This window comes from Polyodon spathula, chromosome 1, assembly GCF_017654505.1.
Source record: "Polyodon spathula isolate WHYD16114869_AA chromosome 1, ASM1765450v1, whole genome shotgun sequence".
NCBI lineage: Eukaryota > Metazoa > Chordata > Actinopteri > Acipenseriformes > Polyodontidae > Polyodon > Polyodon spathula.
Window position 1 is genome coordinate 82467470 of NC_054534.1, and position 26572 is coordinate 82494041.

Here is a 26572-nt window from a genome sequence, read left to right on the forward strand (position 1 = left end):
GTCCTGTGACACAAAACAGTTCAACTGTTCAACTCCAAATCTAATGCAGAACATCTGATGGGGTATTTGTTGCCCATTTTACACCATTCAGACACTCTTGATATCCCATCTTCTAATAAATGCAAAGCATTTTCAGGAACAGTCAGTCCTACAAATGCAGTCATAGCTCTACCATACAGGCCAGATTTGTGGAGTGCTTGGACCACACTTTGCACACTTTGACCAGTTGCCATTAGCCTCTTGGTAGCCTCTCTGATCAGTCTCCTTCTTACTTGGTCATCCAGTTTAGAGGGACGGCCTGATCTAGGCAGGGTCTTGGTGATGCCATACACCTTCCACTTTTTAATAATCATCTTGATTGTGCTCCAAGGGATATTCAAGACCATTGATTTTTTTTTATACCCATCTCCTGATCTGTGCCTTTCAACAACTTTGTCCCAGAGTTCTTTTGAAAGCGCCTTGGTACTCATGGTTGAGTCTTTGCTTTGAAATGCACTACCCAGCAGAGGGAGCCTATAGGAACTGCTGAATTTATCCTGAAATCATGTGAATCACTACAGTTTAACACTGATGGAGGCTACTTGGTGTGTGACTTGAAGGTGATTGGTTACACCTGAGCTAATTTAGGATTGCTATTTCAAGGGGGGTGGACACTTATCCAACCAAGCTATTTCAGTTTTTATTTTTAATTAATTTTCTACAAATTTCTAGAATATTTTTTTCACTTGGAAGTTGTGCGGTAGGATGTGTAGATAAATGGAAAAAAAAACTTTTAATTCAAGGCTTTCAGGCCTTGCAAAAGTATTCAGACCCTCTCATAGTTTTCACATTTTGTTGCTTTAAAGCTTGCAATCATGACACTTTGAAGTAGGAATTAATATGTGTTATATACACAACCTACTCCACACATTCAAAGCAAAAACAAAAATAAGTAAATAGATAAATAATATGAAATAAAAATGGAAAAGTCATTATTGCATAAGTATTCGAACCCTTTGCTGTCTCAAACCTAAATTAATTCAGGTGCACAAAAGACCTTAACGAGCCACACAATTAGTTGAATGGCCTCTGTCTGTGTGCAATATTAGTGGGTCTCATGATTTCAGAATAAAAACACCTGTCTCTGTGAGGTTCCTGGGTCAGGTAATGAATTTTAAGGAAAGATTCAACCATGAAGACCAAGGAGCTTTCCAAGTAAGTCAGGGATAAAGTCACTGAAAAGCACAGATCAGGAGAAGGGTACAAAAAATATCGAAGTCTCTGAATATCCCTGTGAGCACAGTCTACTCAATCATCAAGAAATGGAAGGAGCATTGTACCACCCAGACATTTCCTAGATCAGGTCGTCCCTCCAAACTGAGCAGCCAAGCAAGGAGGAAACTGGTGAGGGATGCCAGTGTGAGGCCAACGACAACTTTGAAAGAGCTACAGAGTTCAATGGCTGAGATGGGAGAAAATGTGCATCAGTCAACAATATCCAGAACACTTTACAAAAGTAGCCTGTACGGCAGGGTGGTGGCAAAAGGTGTTGTGGTCAGACGAGACCAAATTGGAACTTTTTGGTCTAATGCCAAGCGTTACATTTGGTGCAGACCCAACACAGCACATCTCCCAGTCAACATCATCCCTACAGTCAAGCATGGTGGTGGCAGCATCATGCTATGGGGATGCTTCTCTTCAGTAGGGACTGTAAAGCTTGTTAGGTCTGAAGAAAAAATGGATGGAGCAAAGTACAGGCAAATACTAGAGGAAAACCTGTTTCAGTCTTCTAAAGACTTAAAACTGGGGCACAAATTTCTGTTTCAGCAGGACAATGATCCAAAGCACAAGGCCAAAGCTACACTGGAGTGGCTTAAGAATAAGAAAATGAATGTCCTTGAGTGGCCCAGTCAAAGTCCTGGCTTGAATCCTATTGAGAATCTGTGGAATGACTTGAAAACTGCTGTCCGAAAGTGATCCCCAAGCAACTTGAGAGAGCTTGAGCAAATCTGCCAAGAAGAATCGGCACAAATTGCACCAAGCTGTTGTGCAAAGTTGGTAAAGACTTACCCAAAAAGACTTGCGGCTGTAATTGCTACTTCCACCAAATATCTAATTGATGGGTCTGAATACTTATGTAATCAACATATTTCAGTTTTTTCTCTTTAGTTTTTGCTGACACTTACTGTAACTTATCTTACCCTTAGAAGTCTTCAGTTTAAGCATTCAAGTTAATGTGACACTATAGGAAAAATGGGATCCTTTTTCCCTGAAGATACCTTCCCAGACTTATGAAAACGTTCCGTGACACATTATCTCTAGAGAGAGAGAGAGAGAGAGTAATATATATAGATATATATCTATATATATATATATATACCGGCTGAGTCATTTTGAAATTGCAGTTCCGTCCAGTAAATGACGCATAGTGAGTCTGTCTCTATCGCCAACAGTAGCATCCCCAGATTTTATTACTGTAATGTACTGTAATACTAGATGAGTCTACTTATAGCTCTGGATACCGTGTTTTTCTGGAATAGACAAGCCACCTTCCAGCAATTTGGATCTCAACTGTCTTACTCTGTTACAAAAATAGTAATTTAAAACACCAAGTAGATGTTGTCATTTCCCCCCCACCGCCATTTTCCAGTTAAACATGTACAAAAATTATATATAAAACAGTTACAGCTCACTATAAAGTAAGCTACCTGTTAATTTGCTGCGGTTACGTTATTTTTTAAACAAATATGGCTTCAGGAAGGACTTAAAAATCGGTTAGCATAGTGTATTTATTCCAGGATAGGAGCATCACTATCATCACACGGTCAGAAAAGCTGGTGTCAAGCTGAAAGCAGCACTCTCCTTTGCTGCTTTCCACAGTGGGTTGAGACAAGGATCTAAGTTATAATTATCATCCTTTCAGATTTAATCTGAAATCAATTTAGAAACACTAGTGTCATCATAATGATAACACAGTGTAACACATTTTTTTTTTTTTTTTTTTTTGTTCCTACAAAAGTTAAACACAGTAATCTATTAATGGTAGTTTTATCTTAATGCCTGGGTTAATGTTGCACGCCCTAGGGTTTTACACAGTAAAGCCTAATTTCTACAACCATGTTTATTTTTTTTTGTTTTGTTTTCTTGCATATTAATATTAACATTTCAACCTCATTTCTATAGTCGGAGCAATCTATAATTAATTTGTTAAACTGTTAGAACTTCAACCTTGTAAATTAATAACAGGCTGAGATCCAAGCAATTTTGTGGTTTTCAATTCAGCATTGCAACTTTTAGCTAGTCAGTCCTATTCAGAGATGGACAACCTGGATATGAAAGCACTTAACTTACCAGTACATCTATGAAAAGACACACATTTGCCCGTTTTCCCATTGGAAATAGTGATATTTCAAAATATCACTGTCCTGGTCACAAAAGCAAAGTTTGTGGGGAATAATAGCCATTTTCTATACTTTTGAGGCATAAGCAATTAGGAAATAACACTTACTACCCAGGAACAAAAATTGTGTTATACAGTGTAATACAGACATTACATGTTTTTGTTATAAGGTTTAAATATTTAACCTTTACAGTGTTTATATAAAAAGTGCAGATTGATAAACTAGTATATCATTAAACCATATTTAAAATTAGTTATTGTTTAGTTAGTCCAATAAAAAGGTATGCCATCTCCTTTAACACTTCACAAATCAGCAAACCACATGCGAATAATTCACTGTCATGACTGAAGAATTAAAAAAAAAGAGCTTTTATTTACTTTTATAACAAAAACCCTAGCATATGTTGCTAATGCTCAAAACATTGACATTACAACAAGCAAAATACTTTATCAAAAGTAAACACACTCGTCATCAATGTCCAAGCAAACTATTGTAGTTTTAGATTTCTTGATCAGCTTTTCAGTGCCACGAAGAGTGCTCTGGGCAGTTTAAAAATCTCTCAACTGAATAGCACAACTTGCTGATGAAACACCCCCAGCAGTTCTAGTCTTTAACTAGACATCATACGAGGAGCAATACTCATGGACATCAACTCCTGGAAGAGAAGTTTGCAGGCATATGGCATTCGAACCAATGAAATCTGAAAGAAAGAGACATAGTGAATATGACACCACGCACTGGACTCTGGGTAAACACAAAAGCTTTGAGTGGGTGTTGGTGAGCAAAGCATTCTTGGGAGAATAATGCAAGAGGAATGGTAGCCATATTGGGTCAGAGGTTAATATCAAGTTCATTGAAATTTACTAAGTGGTCTTTATATTAAAATATCTCCCCCCCTCCCCAGAGTAAAACACGTTTAAAAGGCATTCAATCGCAAAAGGACACTCAGTAAATGCTTAACTACTAGCTCACTAGAAGACCCTGCAAGTTTCATAAAAGCTTACCTGTGTTTTATTTCTACATCCACGACACTCGTATGTGTGCGTCCTTGTATTTGCAATTGCCATCAGTCCACAGAGGTTACACACATGGACTTGGTATGGATCAGAAGCTTCAAACAGCCTTTCCCTCAAGAACTGCGCAGCTCCGTGAGCAATCTGGCAATCTCGTTCCATTTCACCAAAACGCAGACCTCCATCACTGGGGGGGGGGAATAAAGCTTTCAATGCACCGGTAAGTTAAGTTGTCCAGGTTGTCCATCTCTGAATAGGACTGACTAGCTAAAAGTTGCAATGCTGAATTGAAAATCACAAAATTGCTTGGATCTCAGCCTGTTATTAATTTACAAGGTTGAAGTTCTAACAATTTAACAAATTAATTATAGATTGCTCCGACTATAGAAACGAGGTTGAAATGTTACTATTAAATTAATATGCAAGAAAACAAAACAAAACAAAAAAAATTAATACTAGATAGCTGAATTGGTTTTGAATGCAATTTTTTTTAATAAAACAGCCTAGTCCCCCAAGCAAGCCATGTTCTTAGGGAAGTATTACAGACACAATTAAGATAAACATGTTTTATTTCAAGCCTCAATGCACTCACCGTGATCTACCCTCCATGGGCTGCCTGTTCAGGATCTGAACAGGTCCACGAGCACGCGAGTGAATCTTGTCATCCACCATGTGCTTTAACCGCTGGTAGTATGTGGGACCAATAAAAATCTGGGAAGTCAGTTTGCGACCTGTAAAGCCATTGTATAACACCTGCAAAATAATATTCATTTAGTTAGACCACCTTTTTAAAAGGCCTTACAGCTGGTGCCCTTTGCCATCAAATGCATGCATTTTAAATGGGTTCATGCAGGCAGTATTAAAAAGCAAGAACACAGATTGCTATCCCTGCACTGTGAATACTGAGAAGGGGCTTCAATACCAGTTAATCACTGTTCAAACACCAAAATTCAGAAACAGAACATAAATGAACTAGAATTACATTTGTTAAGGGCATACCTCATTTCCTCTCAGATGATAACCATATTCAGATAACAGATTGGAAATCTTTTGCACGTTCACAGCATCATTGAAAGGTGTGGCGTCGCCAATCTCCCCCTTGTTTGCTGACACCTGCACAGGAAAACAAATGAGAAAAAACAACGATTAGGTCTGCTTTTAGTGATAAGGAGGTAAAAGAATCACATGGCAATCCGTCCTATGGCAGGATAAAGTTTTTTCAGGTCATTGCCTACTTTAGCAAGTGTTTATATAGTTCAGGACATCTGCATTGTTTTAACTGGACAAGAACTGTATTGCCTGCCCCCCTCCCACTGGCATGACAATTGGTGTATAATAAAACTAATAAATAAATAAATAAATAAATAAATAAAAACACGCCACACAAAACAAACATACCTTTCCCTGAAGACATTCAATCAAATGTCCAACGGTCATTCGAGAGGGGATGGCGTGAGGGTTGATGATGATATCAGGTGTTATACCTTCACAGGTAAAGGGCATGTCCTAAGAAAGAACAGACATAAAAAAAAAAAAAAAAAAAAAAAAGCAATATCCAGATTATAACATGCCGGACTATGAAGCATTAAAAGGGTATAGTATGTAATGTTCTTCACAAGTCATAGATGCTTCAGATTTATTTAACACTGCACATTACACTGCAATTAATCCCTTGGTTTAAACGACGTGAAAGATGGAATAAAATGATGGACCTAGTCCTAATTAAACAGGAGGTGTCACGACTTTACGGGGAGAATTCAACTGATAAAAAAAGGGTGGTGGATCTATATATTGCAATATTTTAAAATATTATAAAAAAAGAGGACTTAGAACACCAACTTCAGTGTGCGCGAGCCGCTTAGGTTTATTTTTGTATTTACAAGTAGGTAAAATGACAGGCTTGGTATCATCTAATTTTGAAAGCTGCAATGTTCCTTAGATCGATCACTATTTAAATCAATTGAATATATACCCTTACCATTCCCACTGGCCAGTCTGGATACACGTAAAATCAGAGATTAGCCCAAACAAGGTCACACATCACTATTTGCATGCAATCTGTCCTTACATTCAACAGTAATTACTGGTCTCATTTTAACAGATTGTCTACATTTCAAGGATGGGTCAGTGTAGTCGAATACACAAATAAACGATTAGAATAGCATATTACATATTAGAGTACATAGTAGAAGCAAACATCTTTTTTTTTTTTTTAAATGCTGACGCTTGACAAGTGTTAAGTTAGATGTTATTTGCATATTAAATGGACCCAATTACTTATGCAATGCTTGTAATAGCAAAATTCTACAATAAACAGACTGTTTGCAATTGTTGCCTTGTTTTGAGGTCCCCTATAATGACTGCACACAGCAGCTACAGTTCGGGTAATCTAATACATTAACATTTTGGACTGGGTGTACTCGAATAGGAAACTATTTTAAAAGTTCCCATCCCTACTACATTCTCCTGTTTATACCAAGGTCATGTCCACAGTATGTGCAAGGAGGGTGGTCTGAAACCACGACAGAAGAACACCTCACACTGCCTCACTACTGATAGTGACATCAATTCCATGATTAAATTATCTGTAAAACATAGCGAGTGTGAGAAGTAGATTTAGCTTAACAATGATTAAAACCCCACAAAAATATATACAAAAGCATAGTTGTGATAAGCTTACCTCTTGTCTATACTGGATACCACAAGTACCCTTTTGTCCATGTCTACTGGCAAACTTGTCTCCAATCTGTGGAATTCTTACTGAACGCACCTTTGGAGGGAGAAAAATAAATGATATGGAAACATGTTTGAACTGAAACATCATGAGAACTGAAAGTTACAAATGAGAGACCAGTCGGCCCGTCAAAGCTCATCCAGTTGCTCGTAGCTGACTGATTTCAAAACTTTGTCCAGTTCAAAGGATTCAAATGGCTCTGCCTCAACATGACTAGGCAGCCTATTCTATACCCTCACGACTCTGAAGCAGTGTCTCCTTCCCTCTGTATGTCCTCTTAATTACCAACTATATTCTCCAATCCATGTCAGACATCTGGACTCACCCTAATTTTGCAGAACTTGTACCCTTCCTGATTGAGCGTCACCATTACTTGATCCACAATACCAGTTTCACTGGTGCGGAGGAAAGTGCTACAGTCTCGCTTTGTGTATCTCCTGTTTGTGCTTTCAAGCTCGTCGTCATTCTCAGGCAGAGTCACAGTTTTACCGATAATAACGTCCTCCCCAGAGACACGAACTCCAGGTGCTATCAACCCATCATCATCCAGCTTGTCATATATGGCATGCCTCATACCTGAAATGTTTGAAACAAACCATTCAAATGGATGCTCCTTCAACCAGGCATCAAATTTGTATGTAAAACTGCAAAAGGTATACTTTAGGGGGGGCGGGGGGGCGGTACGTGTTAAAACATTTATCTTGGCACTTTCATTTGAGTCTGTTAAAAGCGATGACACATCTAAAAGGAGAGAAATAAATAGGTCAGGGATGCACCGTTTTAAAATGGATTACATATTTTGATAGGGATGACAAGCTGTTTTGAAGAAAATAAGAAGCAAGAGACAAAAAATGATGTGAATTACAGAACACCCCTTCACTAGGGAACATTCTGGGCCCTTTTTTCAAAGAACTACTCAACCTATAAGAATGTTTACAAACACCTTCCGTTTTGTGAAATATATATATAAGCAGCACTGGTTATGCCAAATTGTATCGTGATAATAGTTTGCCATCAAACTTTGTTTTTACCAGCAGAAAGTTTCAAACTGCAATATTAATTCAGATTTGCCTTACCTTGACAGGTTTCGCGTGTTGGTTTTTCAAAAATTTCCTCTTGGTCAAAACCTTTCTTTGATTCCTGTTCTTTGTAAGAACGGTAGAATACAGACCTATTAAAATAAAATTTATATATATATCAATATACATATATATATATATATATATATATATATATATATATATATACACACACACACATATATATATATATATATATATATATATATATATATATATATATATATATATATATATATATATATATATATATATACATATATATATAATATATATACATACATATATATATATATATATATATATATATATATATATATATATATATATATACACACACACACACAATATAGATATCACACACACACACACACACACACACACACACACACATATATATATATATATATATATATATATATATATATATATATATATATATATATATATATATATAGCTTCATCTAAATGCCAATGGGATACTTATTTGTTGGACTGATTTCATTATAATTTTTGTCTGTTTAAATGTTATATTTATGCATGCCAAAGCATTCTACATCTCTTGCTGTAAAAGTGCTGCCCCCTCTAGGTTGAAAAACAAACATTCTGGGGGAGGCTGTTCAGTTTAAAAGGGGATTCGTTACATTTGTTTTCTTAAAATGTAATTTCTATCCCGTTTAATACCTTACTTTGTGTTTTCTGTATACATGTCTGTATATTCTGCTTAGATGAAGACTTGTGACAACCTCGCTAAACAGAAAAAGCAGTTCCAGATAAATCATAAGAACTTCATACAAACCTGAAGAAGCCTCTGTCAACAGCAGAACGATTCATAATAACAGAATCTTCTTGATTGTATCCTGTGTATGATGCAATTGCCACTATCGAGTTGATGCCTGAAGAAGAGAATATACAGTACAAGTGTCCCTATACAACCCACCTTTGAGGAATGTAAACAATTCCGACTGTCAGCAAGGTTACTGTTATTAAAAAGGACACACAAATCTAAATGGTAGAAGACTGCACTAAACTGACATCAAGGATATATTTAGTGTGAAATGAAACAGGACTATGAGACACAGCAACTTTCAACTCTACTATTACTTTCAGTGCTAGCAAGACAATGATAAAATATTTCTACTCAAATTACACAAAAAGCAGAAGTCTCTGCTTCACACACATTGGGTACCGAGTAGATGAAAACGAAAAGGAAGAAATGCAGACAAGTCATTTGCCCTTATATGGTTTTGGTTCTTGCAGTGAATTATAATGTGGAACAGATTTTTTTTTTTGTTTGTTTTTTAAAAATTAGCTTCAATTGAGTAAAGATGCAAAAAAAAGATAAATGCGAAATATTTAAATCACAAACTAAAATTTACTAAAAACACCCGTCTCTGTCCTAGTATTACTTAAGTAAAAGGCTTTGGGGCAGAATAGATTACAATTCCATATCACATGAGACGCAAGGTATAAACTGGGATTGGTTATTAGTTATCAACAATAAAAATTGTCCAAATGGTCCTTGAAGGTCCTTAAAATTTGCATCAGAAAAAACTTTATGAACCCTGCTTGCACTACTACTGTCATTGCATATATACATTGTTTTAATCCCAACTTGTTGCATCTCATTCCATATTGTATTTTTAGTAGTATAATTTGCACTTACTCTAAACTACACTGTATTTAAATATGAATCTTGCATTGTAACCCTGTACTGCCCTGTAACACTTGTAAGTCGCCTTGGATAAAAGCATCTGCCAAATACATGCATATATATTAATAATAAGATTAATCTACTGCTCTCAGACTAAAACTGTGTTTTGACACATACCTGCTGGAAGTTCTCTGAATCGCAGGTACTCCATAGAACGTGTCGTCACCAAGGGTTTCTGCGGGTAATACAGCACATGTGCCAGGGTGTCCATACGCACATGGAAGTTTGTAATATAAACACCCATGGCTTGCTTACCCATAGCAGACTGGTATGTGTTTCTTGGGGACTAAAACAAACAAACAAAAAATATATTTATATATATATATATATATATATATATATATATATATATATATATATATATATATATATATATATATATATTTGATATATATTCAGTACATCTGTGTTCTTACAACCCCTAGTACCTAGGGAATATTTATTTTGGTAGACAGGACATAATAAAATTGGTTTCCAAAGTTATTTTATGTATATAGTTGTATTACATGTTTTTAATGGGTATACCAGATTATATAGCAAGGCATGAAGTATTTTAAAGATGTGTTGCATCTGCCTTACTTACATTATTTAACAATTGAGTGCTTAGATCTTGAATTTAGTCAATTTAAAAAAGAGTAAATTACAGATTGGACAGTTAGCTTGACATATCAGTGGGGGAAAAAAGGTCAGGTTTCTAACTTTTATTTGTTGTTTTATTTTTTTAAAAAGTAAATACCTGGTTATGATCTGGGAAAGGGATAATGGAGGCGCAGACTCCAAGGATCATGGACGGATGAATCTCACAGTGGGTGTAAGTTGAGCAATAGGCAACTCCCTTCTCCTGCAAGTCATCCGGAGTCATTGCAAGCATCACAGTCTCCTCTTCCAGGGTATCTATATACTCAACAACACCACTCGCCACGAGATCCTGCCAACTGCAAAAATTCAGCAGGCACATTTTCCATGAATACAATGCACATTTAAAGATTTTTACAGTAGGCATTTCATATAAAACTAGAACGACTGCAAAACATGTACTGACAACACAAAGAGCATGCATATGTCATTTGCCCCACCCCAGAGCTGTAACTGCCGAATGACAGCTATCAAATATATTTAAAAAAAAAAAAGACTACTGTATACACATTTAACAATCTGTTGGCTTTCATTTTTAAAATTTAGAACAAAATGCACTTGTCCTGAATTTGGCTGCTGTTCTTGGATAAAATTCACTGCACCAATTTAGTTGTTAGGTTTCACTTATTTATTATCTAACCATAAGATTCGTCATAAATAGAAATAGTCTATATTATCAGCTCGTGCAGCTACTGTGACAGGCACACAATCAAAAAGATATATTCTGGTTTATTTTGTATTCTTAATTTTTTTTGCAATACTGCACTAGCTTATTTTCTGGAGGCTGTAGCAGTTGAAGACCAAGAAATGTTTGCCTTAACAGACTCAACATTACTGTATCCAACTCAATTTAATATAGGCTGGTTAGCATTTACCTGTAATTATTGTACTCTCTCTCTTTCAGCTGGTCGATATGTCGCCTCTTCAGCAGCAGCTTCTGTTTCTCCACAATCAGAAGCGGTCTACAGATCCTTCCAGCATCCGTGTAAATACGGATCTCACGCTCTCTGATATCTCGGATCATAGAGACCTGTGGCACACAAGAGAGACAGCTGTTGCAATATGGATATAAACATTACCCTTCCAGTTAAGCAAGGAGAGATTAGTGTTATTACTGACATGAATATTTAATAAAAATATCGACTGCTAGAGCAAGGTTAAGAATTTATAATTAACATTTTGAACTTGAATCTCAAAAAAATGCTAATTATGTATTTGAAGTATACAAATGTGTAATAGCCAGAATTACTGACTGGTATCTCTGCATTTAGTTTAAACTTTTAGCAAGTAAAATTAAAATTAGTTGTATGTTTTATTGCAGTGGTAACTCTGCAAGACATTTGGATAGATTTTTAATTTCGATTTTTTTTTTTTTTTTTTTTTTTGCAGTTTCTACTAGCTGAATGAAAGCCTTACCTCAGACACTATGATGTCCATTTGGCGACGCAGTTTTCTCAGTGTGTTCATCAGCTGCTCAGGATCCTTGTGGATTCCCACCCAGCAGCCATTGACAAAAATCTTGGTAGCACTGAAAAGTAACACTTCATATCAAACCTAAACACACACTTCAGGAGAAGAAAGTCATATCATTGTAGAGGCAATTGGGGGTCAACGTAAAAGTAGTTCTGGTGGTCTTAGCTCCTTGTGGAAAGGTGTCCAAATAAAATATAAATATCTTTACAGGTAGTCTTTTGAGGCTTCATTTTGATTATGCCAAATTCAAAGCAGCAGAACCCAGGGGCCAACTCCAGTGCCATAATTCCACATCACAAAAATGCAAAGCGATATTATGCGGGTGCTGCTCTTATGTTTCAAAAGTCACACTTTATTAATGTTTCCTGGTGTAGGATTGCAACAGTCCATTGTTTCTAGATGCAAAACAACATTGGTACTTGTTCATTAGCATATCTTGTCCATGGTTTATGGAATATTTTACATGGGGATGTAAAATTTGTGTATTTTGTTTATGAATTTTACCCCACTCTGCTTAGTGTAAACATTGTGCTACAACGATTGTTGCAACCGAGTGTTTGATGTCCCTTAATGCCGGCAAACCTAAAATATTAAAGCTTCCTCACTGCTGTAGTGCCTCATAACGGCTTCAGAGAGCTGTGGTCAGTGGGCATCTTCTGATGCCTCCTCCAAGCCAACCAGCTTTTTAGACACAGGAGCATGACAACAAATGTTGGAGACCTACCTGCCCCTGCTGGACAAAGACCAGCCCTACAAGAGTCTGCTTGAACTCACAGGTCACCCAGCCAGTAGGGGCTGCTATAGTCCCTTCTGATTTTTCTTCACTAACCTGCAGGCCCACTTTGTACATGAACCTGTACCCCAGTGTATGGCTGACTCTGCACACCGTATTTTGATCTTAATGTAAACGCAAACAGCTGAACTTACTCAGCAATTGCAGCAGGTGAAATCTCCTCCAGGTTTTCCATACTCCACTCCTCCAAGAACTCCAAGATTGGGGAAGGCTGAGAGCCCACAGAGATGTAGGCCATGAGAGCCAGGTTCTTTACAAGCCCTACAGCGTGACCCTAAAAGACATTAAAAGTAACACATGGTCTCACTGGTGAAAATAGTATTGAATCCTCATCTAAAATACGCCACTGCAGTTCTGCTTAGTAATGGAGTTAAACAAAATGTGCTCCAAGACCCTTTATGTGAAATATAGGCTTCACTTAAAAGTACATAGAAATAACAAGATAATTTCCGTAAACTGTATCCAATATGTACTGCCATAATTTTGGAGATCTAACATTTTCTTATATGAAACACACACAGGTGAATCTGGCTTTCTAAGGATCGCTTATTGCACATACTTCAATACTTCATTTCTAGACAACTTCAATGGGTTACATGAAGAAACACAAACAGCATTAAAAACGGGTCAGTCACAGAAAAGCAGTATTGGTACTGAGAAGCTCTAAAATTTAGGAAAAAAACAACTGAGAAATGAGTTTTGACAAGATGTAAATTGATAGTCTTACCTCTGGAGTCTCAGCAGGACAAATCATTCCCCACAGTGTATTGTGCAGCTGCCTGGGTTTAGCCAGTTTCCCATCTCTACCAATTGGAGAGTTCAGACGCCTCAGATGAGACAAAGTTGAAGCAAAAGTCAGACGATTCAACACCTACAAAATAAATATTTACAGAAATCAAAGTGCAGTAGACTGGTTTCTTCTTGTTCACACACACAAAAAGAAAAGTTACTTCATTTGTCATAGTCCCCACCAATTTGGGGCCAGTGTAGTATTCAAGAGCCACCCCTCTTAAAGCCTTCCAGTTTTTTTTTTTTTTTAAAGAAGAGAACGATTCAGGGGCTCCCGAATGGCACATCCAGTGAAGGCACTCCAAGCGGAGTGCAGGATGCGCCCTATAGACTGGAGATCGCAAGTTCAAATCCAGGCTGTCACAGCCGACCATGACCTGGAGTTCCTAAGGGGCGATGCACAACTGGCCGAGCACTGCCCGGGTAGGAAGGGCTTAGATCGGCAGGAGAATATACGGCTCACCGCACATCAGCAACCCCTATGGCCGTTAGGGTGCCTGTGGTTCTGTAGTGGAGCCACCAGATCTGTGTTGTCCTCCGACACAATAGGTCTGGTGGCATCACTGTGGATCCACAGTGCGAAAAATGGATTGGCAGGAGCGCGTTTTGGAGGACGTGTGCTCCAGCCGCAGTTTCCTGAGTTGGCGGGGGGGTTGCGAGCGGTGAGCAGAGGATACAGATAATTGAGCACACTAAACTGGGGAGAAAACCAGGGTAAAAAATTGGTGACGACAATTTAAAAAAAGGCGGCAGTGATTCAATGTACTTTAGGAATTCTTAAGGTTCAAATTCTGAATGTACTGGTGTACAATGTGAAAATGCACTCAGAGCATTATAACAAACCACTAGTTTGGTGTCTTGCAACAAGAAAGGCAGCTAAACTGGACAAGGAAACGACTCCACCCTATTACAAAAACACCAGGTATTAAAGTTGCATCACATGAACCAAAATTATTTAAGGGTTGATTCCACTTCGACATGATTTTAAAACCGACATTTTTTTTAAAAGCTTTGCTTCAGAAATGTATGTGGTTACTTAGGACAGTTAACTGTTCCAACAGTAAAAGTTAAACATGGTTGTCAAATTATTAAAAAAGGCACTACCACGCATTATATACCAGCAGAGAAGTGTGTGTAGCAGGAATAGCAGCAGTTATTTTGTCTAACTGGTTTCACAGCCATGTGTACCAGTGTCTATAGGGTTTTCATCACTACAGGTTGACGGACCCATAAAAGCAGGTGTTTTTAGGTTTAGTGGAGGTACTACTGGAGATAATCCTAACATGAGAAAATGTCTATGTTAATGCTGTGTAGGTTTCACAGTCCGTTTTATCTTCCCGATAATTACCTGAGACACTCCAGCTCTAGCTTGATGGGCCTTCTTCACATCGCCCCAATTTCCTGTAGCCAGAGAATACTTCAATCCATCCGAGATTATTCGAGTTTTGATAGCCAACTCCAAATTGAAATCTTTCCCTCGGTCTATGAATTTCTGTGCATAAATTCTGATTTCTTTCAACAGGTTCTTAAACATTCTGGGAAAAAAAAATGGCAGTAGCATGTAACTTTTAGGGCATGTCTTGGTTATTGAACCCAACCTGGACAGCAAAAAGACTGCACTCATAGATCTCTGCGTCACTTTTACTTCAAGCCTGCTGCAATCATGGACGCAGAGACCTTGAAGGTTAATGGTTCCATTTCTATTTCAGGGAACCAGGGTTATGACAATAATGTTTCCTTTCAAGTAAGAAATGTAACCATTAAAGTATGGATTAATGTACAAAAACTGTGCTTTACCATACACAACCCCAGTAACAAGTAGCTAGGGTGAAAATTGAGGTAGAAACTCACCTCTATGCAGTCTTTTCATTTACAATTAAAGTAAGAAGCTAGAAATCCCAAGTAGAAGGCGGGGGGGGTATGGGGGCCCTCTCAAGTGTCAACACCGCCCCACCGAAATTGAATTTCAGGGTTTTGCAGGGGTCTAAATCCTGTATATAATGGGCCTAAATATGTGCCTTAATAGGGACCCAAAATTTAAAATAAAGTAACTTTGTTCATTTTCTTATGATTTTAGGCAGCACGATTTAAAGAGCAAAGAAAAGTCACTTGTGTCTGTGAAAAGTAATTACAAAATAATATATTTATATCAGAATTTTAAAACCACAAACTTGTGAAAGCACACAATAAAAGTTTCAAAAGTAATTAAAGTCCTTGGATCTAAGCAAACCGTTTGGCTTTGCAATAACTTATTACACAGAAAAAAGTGGTGAAAGAAAGACAGAACCAGACACCAATGAAACAGAGAAATTATATTTCAGGCACAAAAAGAAAAGTCAAAGTATGAAAAAAACAAACAAAAGTATGACTACTTACTGTAGAAAGCACATTAATGTTTATGTAGCACCCTGGAAAAGGGTGAAAGTTATTAACGTAGACTATATTTCAATGCAAAAACTGTTGTATCTCAATTTTACCAGAGCGTGTGAGACTGGAGTGCGTAGGAGTCAGAAGTTTCAAAGTGAAAGTAAACACAGGGTTAACCCATTCAATAATGCCTACATTTTTACACTGTGTTTATATAATGTTTACACCATGCCTTTTAGCACCCTGAAGAGCCTGGACACACGAGTGCTTCGCGGTGGCGTTTTTTTATTTTTTTTTGGGACGTGCAGCAGGCAGTGCAACACCAGCATGTCTGACCCATCAGTTACCTTTCCCGGGTATATTTTTTTAAAAAAAAGTACTTTATAGCATTACATTTAACGAGAAAATGCCCTCCCTCCCCCCACTGTTGCTCTTGCCTAATATACAAAGATAATATGGCTGTTTTGGGAAGGAATGGAAAGTATGACATCAACAGAAGAGAAAGAGGAGGAGGAGGAAAAGATTCATGCTGTACATAAGTTTGAACATACATTTCCATTTGACTTGAACTTCTTAGAAAGGAAATTCAGATAGGCTTCTAAAAATGACGAACTTAAGTACCGTGCCTATTTAAATATAGATGATCACTGTATGTGCTTATGCATATTTGCATGTGTGTGTGGATGTACTTTTTATCTGCATTTTGTGTGTAAACGGTTAATAATATTAATTGAGTTTTACAGCAACTGATTATGCAGCAAAATATCTGATCGCTACATCTTGTAGCGCATACAGTGATATTTTTAGTTTAAAACACTGAAACAAAATAAAACACGTACAAATAAAATAATAAGTCACATTAATTAATTGCGCAATGCAAATATCGTTTCCTGAATTAACTGTATATGTTAGGGTTCAGCTGTTGCTCTGTCAGACTGGAAAGGAGGTAGATGGAAGGCCTCCAGTTCCACAGACTGGTTGACATGAGATACTGAGAGAGTCTTTGACAAACACTGGTGAAGACCAACCAAGAGGGGTTCCACGCACCTTGAACACTGGCCATTCCACCCAGTACCCCGCCTAGGCGTAGATGGGCCGGCTGTTTCCACCAAGAGAGTGCCTTTAGACAGTAGTGGAACACTTAATAGGCAGTCGCAGTTCTACACGGGCTGAAAAACCATGCTGCTGAACCAGGCCTGCAGAGTGAGCATGCACATGAGACCCCAAGGGAAGGGTCTGGGAAGCTGCTGTCATCAGGCCCAGAAGTTTCTGGAACATCCCTACCATTAGCGCCCTGTTAAGCCGAAAAAGCTCCCAACATGAGGCAATTCTGTGCACTCTGCTGTCTGACAGACTGGCCAACATGGCCCCGGTGTGAGCTGGATCTTTGCATGATTCACTGGAAGGCCCAAGCGTTGAAGGTGGCCAGTGATCAGTTCCGTGTAGGCATAAAACGAGCCAGCCGTCCAGATAATAGCACATTTGGACTCTCAATGGGGCCACATAGCTTCTATGCACTTCAAGAAGACACAGAGAACTAGGGAGAGGCCAAATGGCAAGACATGGAACTCGTACGCTGTTCACCCCATGGCTCTACTTTGGCACAGAAAACCTGTGGGGAAGAGCGCCAAGCAGGAGTAAGGGATGCAGAGCACTCCTTAGAGCTGTGGGGTAGCCACTTCTCAAGCAAGCGCTTGGACAAAGGGGCACAGAAGCAGCAATTAGCCAGTGTCTCCTTCGTGTGCTCCGACCCCAGGCAGGAAGAGCACCTGCAGTGCTTGAACTCAATAGGCAAACTGGCCTTGCATGTCTCACAGGGATAGAACACAGGCATGATGCAAGGAGCAAGCAATGCAGTGTACAGATACAGTTGTACAGGTGCTGCCTCAAATCTGAACACATCAACTGGGCGGGTCAAAACCGGAGCGTGACTGGTACGGTACCAGTTCAGTACGGGTACGGCACAGAGAATTGAGGTAACCTCGGTCCTGGTACCTTGTGTGGCAACGTACAGAGACACCCACATGTAAAAGCCACTGGCAAAAGCACGCCATCAGTACCACACATGAGACTGAGGGAAGCCTGCTTGTTAGCCAGTAACAACAGCCTTTGCAATGGTGATGCTAAAAGCTGTCAACAAAACAGCATCAAGATACTGTGGTAGGGATTGCAAGACAGCAGCTGAGCCCAGCAGCTGCTCTTGCTGCACATGTGTTGAGCACAACGTTGCAGACAAGCCTGCGCGTAACATCTGTAAAACAGAAAACACTGAGAAAATACTCTAACAAAAACAGTAACATAATTACAGAAATATAAAACGTCTCATATTGTGCTAAAAGGCAAAAACAAGAAATATTACAAGCTCCAGGTCGGAGAGCATAAATGTCAGTCAACATATTATACTGGATCCCTGGCAAGGAGCAACGAGCCGCTGGCTTCATGCGGGGCACAAGGCTGCAGCGGGACAGAACAGGCTGTAATGCACACAACACGCGTAATTAGTAAAAACTGTTACAGCGATTTGTTTAAATATCACATATAATTTGTGTAAAAAACACAATAAATGCAAAATATATACAGATAGAAGCAACAATGTACTTATCTGAACAAGGCTCTCTGGTCAGATCAGTCAGAACGGTGCTGAGATCTGTGAGCACAGTCTTTGTGCCCTCGGGGGCGGCCCATGATGACATCAATACATTTCATACTTGAAAGGGAACCATAACTATACATAACATGTAATTAAATTTGACATTTTCATTTAAATTTCTAAGCCTTAACTACAGTGTAGTTGTGCACAAGAGATACAGTGTAGTTGTGCACACTTCAATGTGTCTGAAGGCAACGCTCAAAGCAAAATTACAAATACAAGTAATGGGTCTTACCCTCTAAATAGAAAAGCAAGTAAGGGTCCAGCTAGATCTAGTCTTTTGTTTCCATAGTGATCTCTGTCATCCAGCTCTCGTCTACCTAAAGCAGCCAGAAGAAGCCTATGAACCATGTACCTAAAAAAGAAATAAATCTTTATTGAACAGCTCACTTTCATTTTTCCTAGGCAAGTAAAACACGAAACAGACTAAAAAGGGTTATGATCAAGGTGCTGGGAGAGGCATACAAAAAAAAGGTTTAGAATACACTTGGTACCTAATGTGTAGTATCACACACACAAGAGTTACCGTACGTATTAAAGAAGGTTTATACCATAAACCACTACATTTTACATAAAAAGGTGCAAGCTTGACTGTCAATTATAAACCACAATATCATATTGGCCTTTGCTCATTTCTCTTACTTTGTTGCTGAAAGTTGTACATGCTCATAATTTTAACTACCCTGGAAGCAACTGAACATACTGTGCTAGTATTGTATTTTTATATTTTTTGATATGTATATTTATTAAAATATAAGTTTAGGTGTTGGAAAACATGGATCGAGAATTGATTAGCAGTTTGCTACGCATGTGGACTGGCAGAGCTATACTGGTGTTTTTTTCTGAAAAGAGACTAATATTGCAGACAGCAGTCTGTTTGGTTCAAATTGCATGTACTGCTAACAATTGATAGCGCCCTTGTGTCTACAAGCTTCTTGCCCAGCATTAACTGCAAGCTAACAAGTTAACAATGCTGTGGACCAGAAGGGGCCAGGCTCCAAGACTTTTGGAATGCAAAGCATAAGGGAGCTAAAAGGCTCCCAGGGACTGGCGTTGGACCCAAAGGTTCTCAGGGAGAATAAGAGATAACGCCACTGGACTCAAAGGGTCTCAAGCAAAACGGAGAGATATGAACAAGGAAGATGACAAAAACTAGATGTATGGACCTTTTGGGGCACCAGGGGTCTGAAGAATGCACTGAGTTCAGAGGTCGTCACACTAGACTACACACAGACACTAAATTAAATATATGGTAACAGAATAATGTGTTGTACCTTTGCAATTGGTTAAATGTCAGAGAAAGAGGAGGTGGACCATCTATACAGAAGGGTATTTAATGTCATGCAAAAATTGTAAGGACGAGTATTCTGTTTATCCTGTACCTGGGACCAGACTCCCTGCATATTTCAAAAAACCTAACAACTGATTGAAGAAAATGACTCTGCATTTTCTTGAATCTACTTACTCACCATCCTTTTTTTTTAAGTTACATCATTAGGTAATAGGTTACTGCATCCTACCCCAAGAAATAGGCCTTCTTTGTTTCACAGAAGTCACTGACACCCACGTGTGGCAGCACTTCTTTCTGCAAGACCTCCTTGGCATACTTAATTCTCTTCTCTTTCGTTACTCCAGGTTTTGCACCTCTTGACCCGATGAAATTCAGAGCCACGTTCTGTTCCTGAATAACAAAAGCTTCATCTAGCGACGGTTTGACCTGAAAAAAATATACAAGATAAAATAGGCATTTTGACCGGCCTACATTTGTGCAGCCCATATGCAATGGGGTGGGTCTTCAAGCTTGTATTTGTACCACAGTGAATTAATCAATTATAACCAAATATGTTTTCTACAATTAGAATACAGTCCCTTGAATTCCCAGCATATATAAATATTTTTTTTAATAAATTTACAGGCACACTGATTGTGCGAAACAAACAAGTTAGCTTAGTTTCAGGTAATGCTCTGCTCCATTACTTTAGTTAGAAGTGTTTGAAATTAAGCAATTTTTTTCCATCATTATCGTTCCAAGTTTAATGTCTTTACACGGTGATGCAGCCTTTTCTGGCTATGTAACATATGTTGTTTTATTCCCTTAAATACCTACAACTTACCATTTCCATCATTTCTGGATCATCAAAATCATAAATAATGTGCTCCAAGATGTCTCTGTCAGACACAAAACCCAGAGCACGAAACACAATGATGATGGGGACTTCTTGCCTAATATATGGCAACGTGGATACGATTCTCTGACCAATTGCACTTTTCTTTACTCCCTGTTGAGCAAAATAAAAAAAATAAAAAAAAAGGTTACCTGCATTTGGATTAAATTCTGAAGCGAAACATAGTATTTCAAGCAGTAACAGGTTTTAAAAAAAAAAAAGTTTTATTAAAAGGTAAGTATATTTTCATTAAGACAACACAAGTGAATCTTACTGTAAAAAGAAAAAAGTTGACTATTGACAGAAATTTTGCTCGTTAAATGACTGGCTTCTTGGGACTACCTAATGCCACTTGATAACGTAGATCAGAATTAATGCTAACTCCATCTATGAAACCAGCCAATGCAGTATTAAGCTCTTTAAACTTAGCAGTGAACCAAGTACATAGCTTTCATATTATTTAACATTTGTTTTTATGACACTGAAGGCATTACACATGTTCTAAGACCTGCTTCTCTAGGTCTTGTTCTCATGGTTGTCAAGTAATGACTTCTTACCTGTCCACCTCTTGCCATCATGCTGACCCATATTGAACTTGTTGGGCGAGAAGAGTTTTCCAAACAGGATCGACATTCGCCTGTGTAAGCATACTTAGAATCTTTCTTTGCAAACACATAAACTGTGTTCGTGGCCATCTTCTCCTGGGCAATCAGAACCTAGAGCAAAAAGGACAACGTTAACACAGGCTGCAGCTTTAAAGTAAGGGCACAAGTTCTTCCAATTAGAAAGGCAATTCTCGCAAGATCAACCAATGTGGATTAAGTGGTAACGGGTTTAAAAAAAAAAAAAAAAAAAACACAAAAAAAAACTACACGCAGAAGTATAACCCTCAATTGCTCAACAAAACAGGTGTCATCACTATAAAGGTGCTCAGTGTGATGGCCAATTGCAACAGAAGACCACACAAAATGTATATTGTGACTGTCAGCCTCACCTTTTCTGATCCATTGATAATAAAATATCCACCAGGATCCAGGGGACACTCATTCAACTCACAAAGATCACGATCTGTCAGGCCACTCAACAAGCAGTATGTGGAGCGAAGCATGATTGGAATCTTTCCAATGAAGGTTTTCTGGTGCTGTGTCAGCAGCTGGTCCTCTCCCTCCTTAATTATGGTTTTTGTAATGTCCACATAAAGAGGCGCCGAGTACCTGTACATGAAGACATGGGCAAAGCAGTAAAAACACAATCCTGGAAAAACAGCGTCAAGGACCACGTAAGCTTTAAAGAGCTAGGCGAGATGTTCTCTTGAGCCTAGACACGGTGGCTTCTACTCTCTTAAGGGCAGATGCACCTCTTGCACTAAGCTTTTAATATAGTAGTCACAGCATTATAAATCTGGACCTTTCAAACAACAATATTACAAGTGATGTAAAACAAGTTCAATTTTAGCAATAAAGTTAAATGTTCTTAAACATTATTGCTGCATCATCCGCCTATAATATACCATATTGAGAACAGAGATGACAGTTATTGAATATTAAAAACAAAAATAGTCATGAAGTAGTATTTGTGTGGGAGAAGTTAGAATAGAAGCAGTGGAAGGGTTGGGGAGCATAGACAGCAGCGCTTTACCGGGCAAACTGAAACTCTGGTGCTTTCAGTTTGGTCTACTGCCAAGACTGCTGTGGCCACTGACTGTGCATGAGGTTTCATTGACAACAGTTGAGAAGCTGGAAGCTTTAATCAGTTCATAAGTCAGGAAATGGTTGGGAGTTCCACGCTGCCTCAGCAAAGTGGGACTTTATGGTAAAGGAATACTGCAGCTACCAATCTCCACTCTAACCAAGGAGTTTAAGTGCGCCAAAGTCCAACTGGAAATTACATTAGTACATTCACGTGACAAATGCGCAAGGAAAGCAGCACCTGTGTTGAAAATTGGAAGAAAATAGACGGCAAAAAAAAAGCTGTGGAAGATGCTAAGGCTGCCCTTCGAATCGGAGATATTATGGGGCAAGTTCAGCATGAAAAAGGAGATTTTTCTCAGTTCAGCTCCTCATACATGGCACAAGGCAACCCCGGCTCAACGTAGGAAGCTGATAGTCAATGAGGTGCAAAAGCAGGAGGAGAGGATCAGGTGTGTAAAGGCTGTTTCCCAGGCCAAGCAGGGAGAATGGACGAGATGGGAGAGTGTGGAACAACGCAAGATCGGCTGCCAAGACCTATGGACAATGGAACAAAGCAGGATCAGTTTCCTCATCAGATCAGCATATGATGTTCTCCTATCACCACAGAATCTAAACCTCTGGGTGGGTGAGGATCCCTCATGTCCTTTGTGTTCATTACCTGCAACATTAAGGCACATTTTGACAGGATGTAAGGTGGGCCAAGGATGGTTTACTTGGCACCATGACCAGGTGCTGCGATGTTTGGCCTTAGCACTGGAAGACAAGCGTAACCTGACCAAAGACAATATTCCTCCATCCAGGAGAGCAACCACCAAGAAAAGGTTAAAATCAAGCCTCTCTCAGGACAACTGGAATCTGCTAGAGACTGGAAGATGCTGGCAGATGTTGGTCAACAGCTTATTTTTCCACCTGAAATTGCCACCACTAACCTTCAACCAGACATTATCTTGTGGTCTGGATCAGCACGCCTTGTTCATCTGGTAAAATTAACAGTGCCATGGGAAGATGCTGTTGATGAGGCGTATGAGAGGAAAAAACTTTGGTATGCTCAACTAGCTGCTGAAGCAGAACAGCGAGGATGGAGAGTCTGAGTTTACCCAGTGGAGGTGGGTTGTCGAGGATTTATGGCACACTCTACAACCCGGTTTCTCAGAGACGTCGGGTTCAGTGGCTAAGAGTTGCGTTGCACAGTGAAGAACTTATCTGAAGCAGCAGAAAGGAGCAGCAACTGCCTGTGGTTGAGACGGAAAGATTCTGGATGGGGATCTCAAGCACAACAGAAAAAAAGCAACGCTGATGTACAGGTAAGTAAGCTGGTCTGAGCTGAGTGGGGGATGGAGGGGGGTGATGCTGGGATGCCAGAATCACTGTTGAGCCCTCAGGGTGTCGTGGGCTAGTCAATGAAACACAGAGGATGGAAGGTGCCCACTTGAAGACCCCAGAGATGTACCCTACTTAGCAAGTGCAAGCACTTTGTGTTTGCCTCTTAAGGTGAAACTTAACAGCAGCACAACTTTGCTAAATAATAGAAAGACCCAAAGTAAAAATAAAATCTCTCAAACCACTTACGTAAGATTTCGCAGCCTGGCTTCATTTGGCATCATAGGCGAAGGAGCACCATCTCTCTCCCAATGTGTTGGTTTAGACAGATAAATCTGTTCAAACTTCAGCAAATAACGAGGCTTAAATGGAAAAAATAAAAATAATTGTAACATACATGGAACTCTCTATATATTCCTGAAATTCTGAAAAGTTGGTTTGCAAGGATACACAGTTAAAAGTTGTCAGAACAAAGACAATTTATGAATGAGAGAAGGCCATCAGGCACATCTAAGCTTGTTTGCTAAATCACTAAAAGCACTTGGCCTATTCACCAGTGAAATTTGCTGGTTTTATCAGCTTAGGCAAATAAAAAAAATTAAAAACCGTACCGGTTCTTCAATCTCCCCAGTGGCGTGTTGAGCTTCAGCTTGTAAGTCAATTGGAGGGGCATCTTCGACTATTCTCTGCACGGACATCTGAATAAATTCATCAAATGAATCCAACTGCTGTCGTACCAAGCCCTTTTCATCAAAGTATGAGCTATACGGACAAAAATAAAATACATTTAAAATTAGGGCCAAAAACACAATTTAGGATCCTACTTATCTAAACACACAGAAAGCTTTTCTGGGTGCCCTACAAAACCATTTAGATTAATAATCGACAGGAAGAACTAAAGAGTCTAAATGATATCGGATCATAGAAATGAGAGAGAGATATGTAAACTTACCTAATAACAATCCAACAGGCTTCCTGCCACAAATCTGGTGTGATTTCATCCTCATCTTCATCATACTGAATATCTAAAAACAAAAATGCACAACTTAATGCAATTTTTAAATGTAATATCTGTTGGTTTGTGGATGCACTACTACAGGGTTTTAGGTAGTTCCACAACAAAATGGGATCAGTGGTCCAATTTCACTTACAGCATTACAGATTCTATTAATTGTGCAAGTACTGTACCTAACAATTTTTTTGGTACTTTTGTAGTACCTTTATTATATGCATTCTGCACAGATTAACTTTTCTCCTGAAAGAATGCACAAATACATCCACTATACACCGTCACAGGGCTCTTAGATGCCTATGACTATGCAAGTAAAGGCAAAAAATGATAGGCCACCATATCAGCTGCTACAAAAGCTAACCCTAAAAAAAACCGGCTTAACTTCAGCATCTTTAAACAGCAGTTAATATGCTTTTAATTTATTATTTTCAAATATTACAATTTGTTCTAGATCTTAAACAAAAAGACGAATGGTACACAATTGTAAATGTTGTAAGTAAAATAAATACAATCTGATATGCAATAAGTAGAGAATTTAAGGAAGAATGTGTATGAAAAAGAAAAGTTCTACAGTGTAGTGAAAAAGAAACACTGTGGAACAATATAGTGAAATTTGAAGGCCAATAACGTTACATCTAAACCCCAAAACAGAACTGAAGTCCTGTGAGACTGTAATAAATACAACAAATGAAAAACATTTACATCTGAGTTTCCATATCCAAGGACGGAGGAACAGAGGCAAGTACAACCAAACTAAATCAGATGTTATCAACAGAGCAAAAACGTTTTGTTATTATTATTTGTGTTTGTTGGTCGTTTGCGCCAGTTGTGAAGTCAATTCCGTTAAATGTTTGCACTGTAGTTATTAACAAATATCAACTCATTAAAAATATATCTTACAAAAGAAAATATTTTTCTCCTAAAGTGAACTAATTCTGCCACATTTTTCAAAGCAATCCTGAAAATGAAATGTAACCTTCCGATGGCGCGATGTTCGCACAAGTTATAAAAAACAATTAAAACACATATTGCAACAACATTACCTTCGTCTTGGTCATACATCTTAATCCGTTTTTTTTCCTTCTATGTACTAAACAAAAGGTATATATTTAAAATATATATATATGCGCATGTATTCAGAATTTGCAGTTCATTTATTTCTTTCCACACCAGCCTGCGACCAGGGACGTCTATGGCCAATTCGTATTTTCCGATATAGAATACCAGAGACTACTGCGGGGGAGCCGTGATAGTAACCTCTGCCAGACACACACACACTCTTCATTTTGTATATCATTTTGTATATCAATATCACTATAGATGGAAAAATCACTATGTATGCAACATATACGACATATGTAATCCTTCATACAATATATAAAAATAATAATTTATGCCAGTACACCCCCATGAAACACCGGTAGTGCAGTGGTCGATCGCAATGCATGCTGGATAATGTATTTCTCGTCTTCGGGCTCCAGGAACAGTGAACATGCAACCAGAAGAGCTGGTGAATTGAGATTGTATACTTACAGATATTGATATAGATTGCGGTTTTTACAATAACTCTGATTAAACGGGTTGCCGCCTCTTTTTTAAATGCCTTTATACCAGACATCAACAATTTAAAATACGACTGAAAAAGTTATATTGTTTGGTTTTCAAGATGTCATGCATTTTGAAAATAGTTTGATTTACAATGTAAATCTTTTAATTATATTCGGGAAATACTATGAAGACTAAGCTAAGTTCTAAA

General features: G+C 38.5%; 1 protein-coding gene across 1 annotated transcript; it reads right to left on the reverse strand.

The window, feature by feature from the left end:
- Window positions 1-3595: 3595 nt before the first annotated feature.
- On the reverse strand, window positions 3596-25999 carry LOC121323251 (DNA-directed RNA polymerase II subunit RPB2). Its single transcript, XM_041264201.1, has 25 exons — window positions 25860-25999; window positions 24757-24829; window positions 24416-24566; window positions 24054-24166; window positions 21788-22007; window positions 21351-21509; window positions 20743-20907; window positions 20149-20345; window positions 18864-18983; window positions 14960-15146; window positions 13550-13693; window positions 12957-13096; window positions 11973-12084; window positions 11432-11586; window positions 10657-10855; window positions 10038-10206; window positions 9006-9102; window positions 8204-8298; window positions 7453-7703; window positions 7074-7163; window positions 5792-5899; window positions 5393-5506; window positions 4986-5146; window positions 4385-4580; window positions 3596-4080 (listed from the first exon to the last, which is right to left on the reverse strand). Exons 1-25 carry the CDS (start codon window positions 25876-25878, stop codon window positions 3991-3993), a joined length of 3525 nt encoding a protein of 1174 aa, XP_041120135.1. The 5' UTR covers window positions 25879-25999; the 3' UTR covers window positions 3596-3990.
- Window positions 26000-26572: the final 573 nt, after the last annotated feature.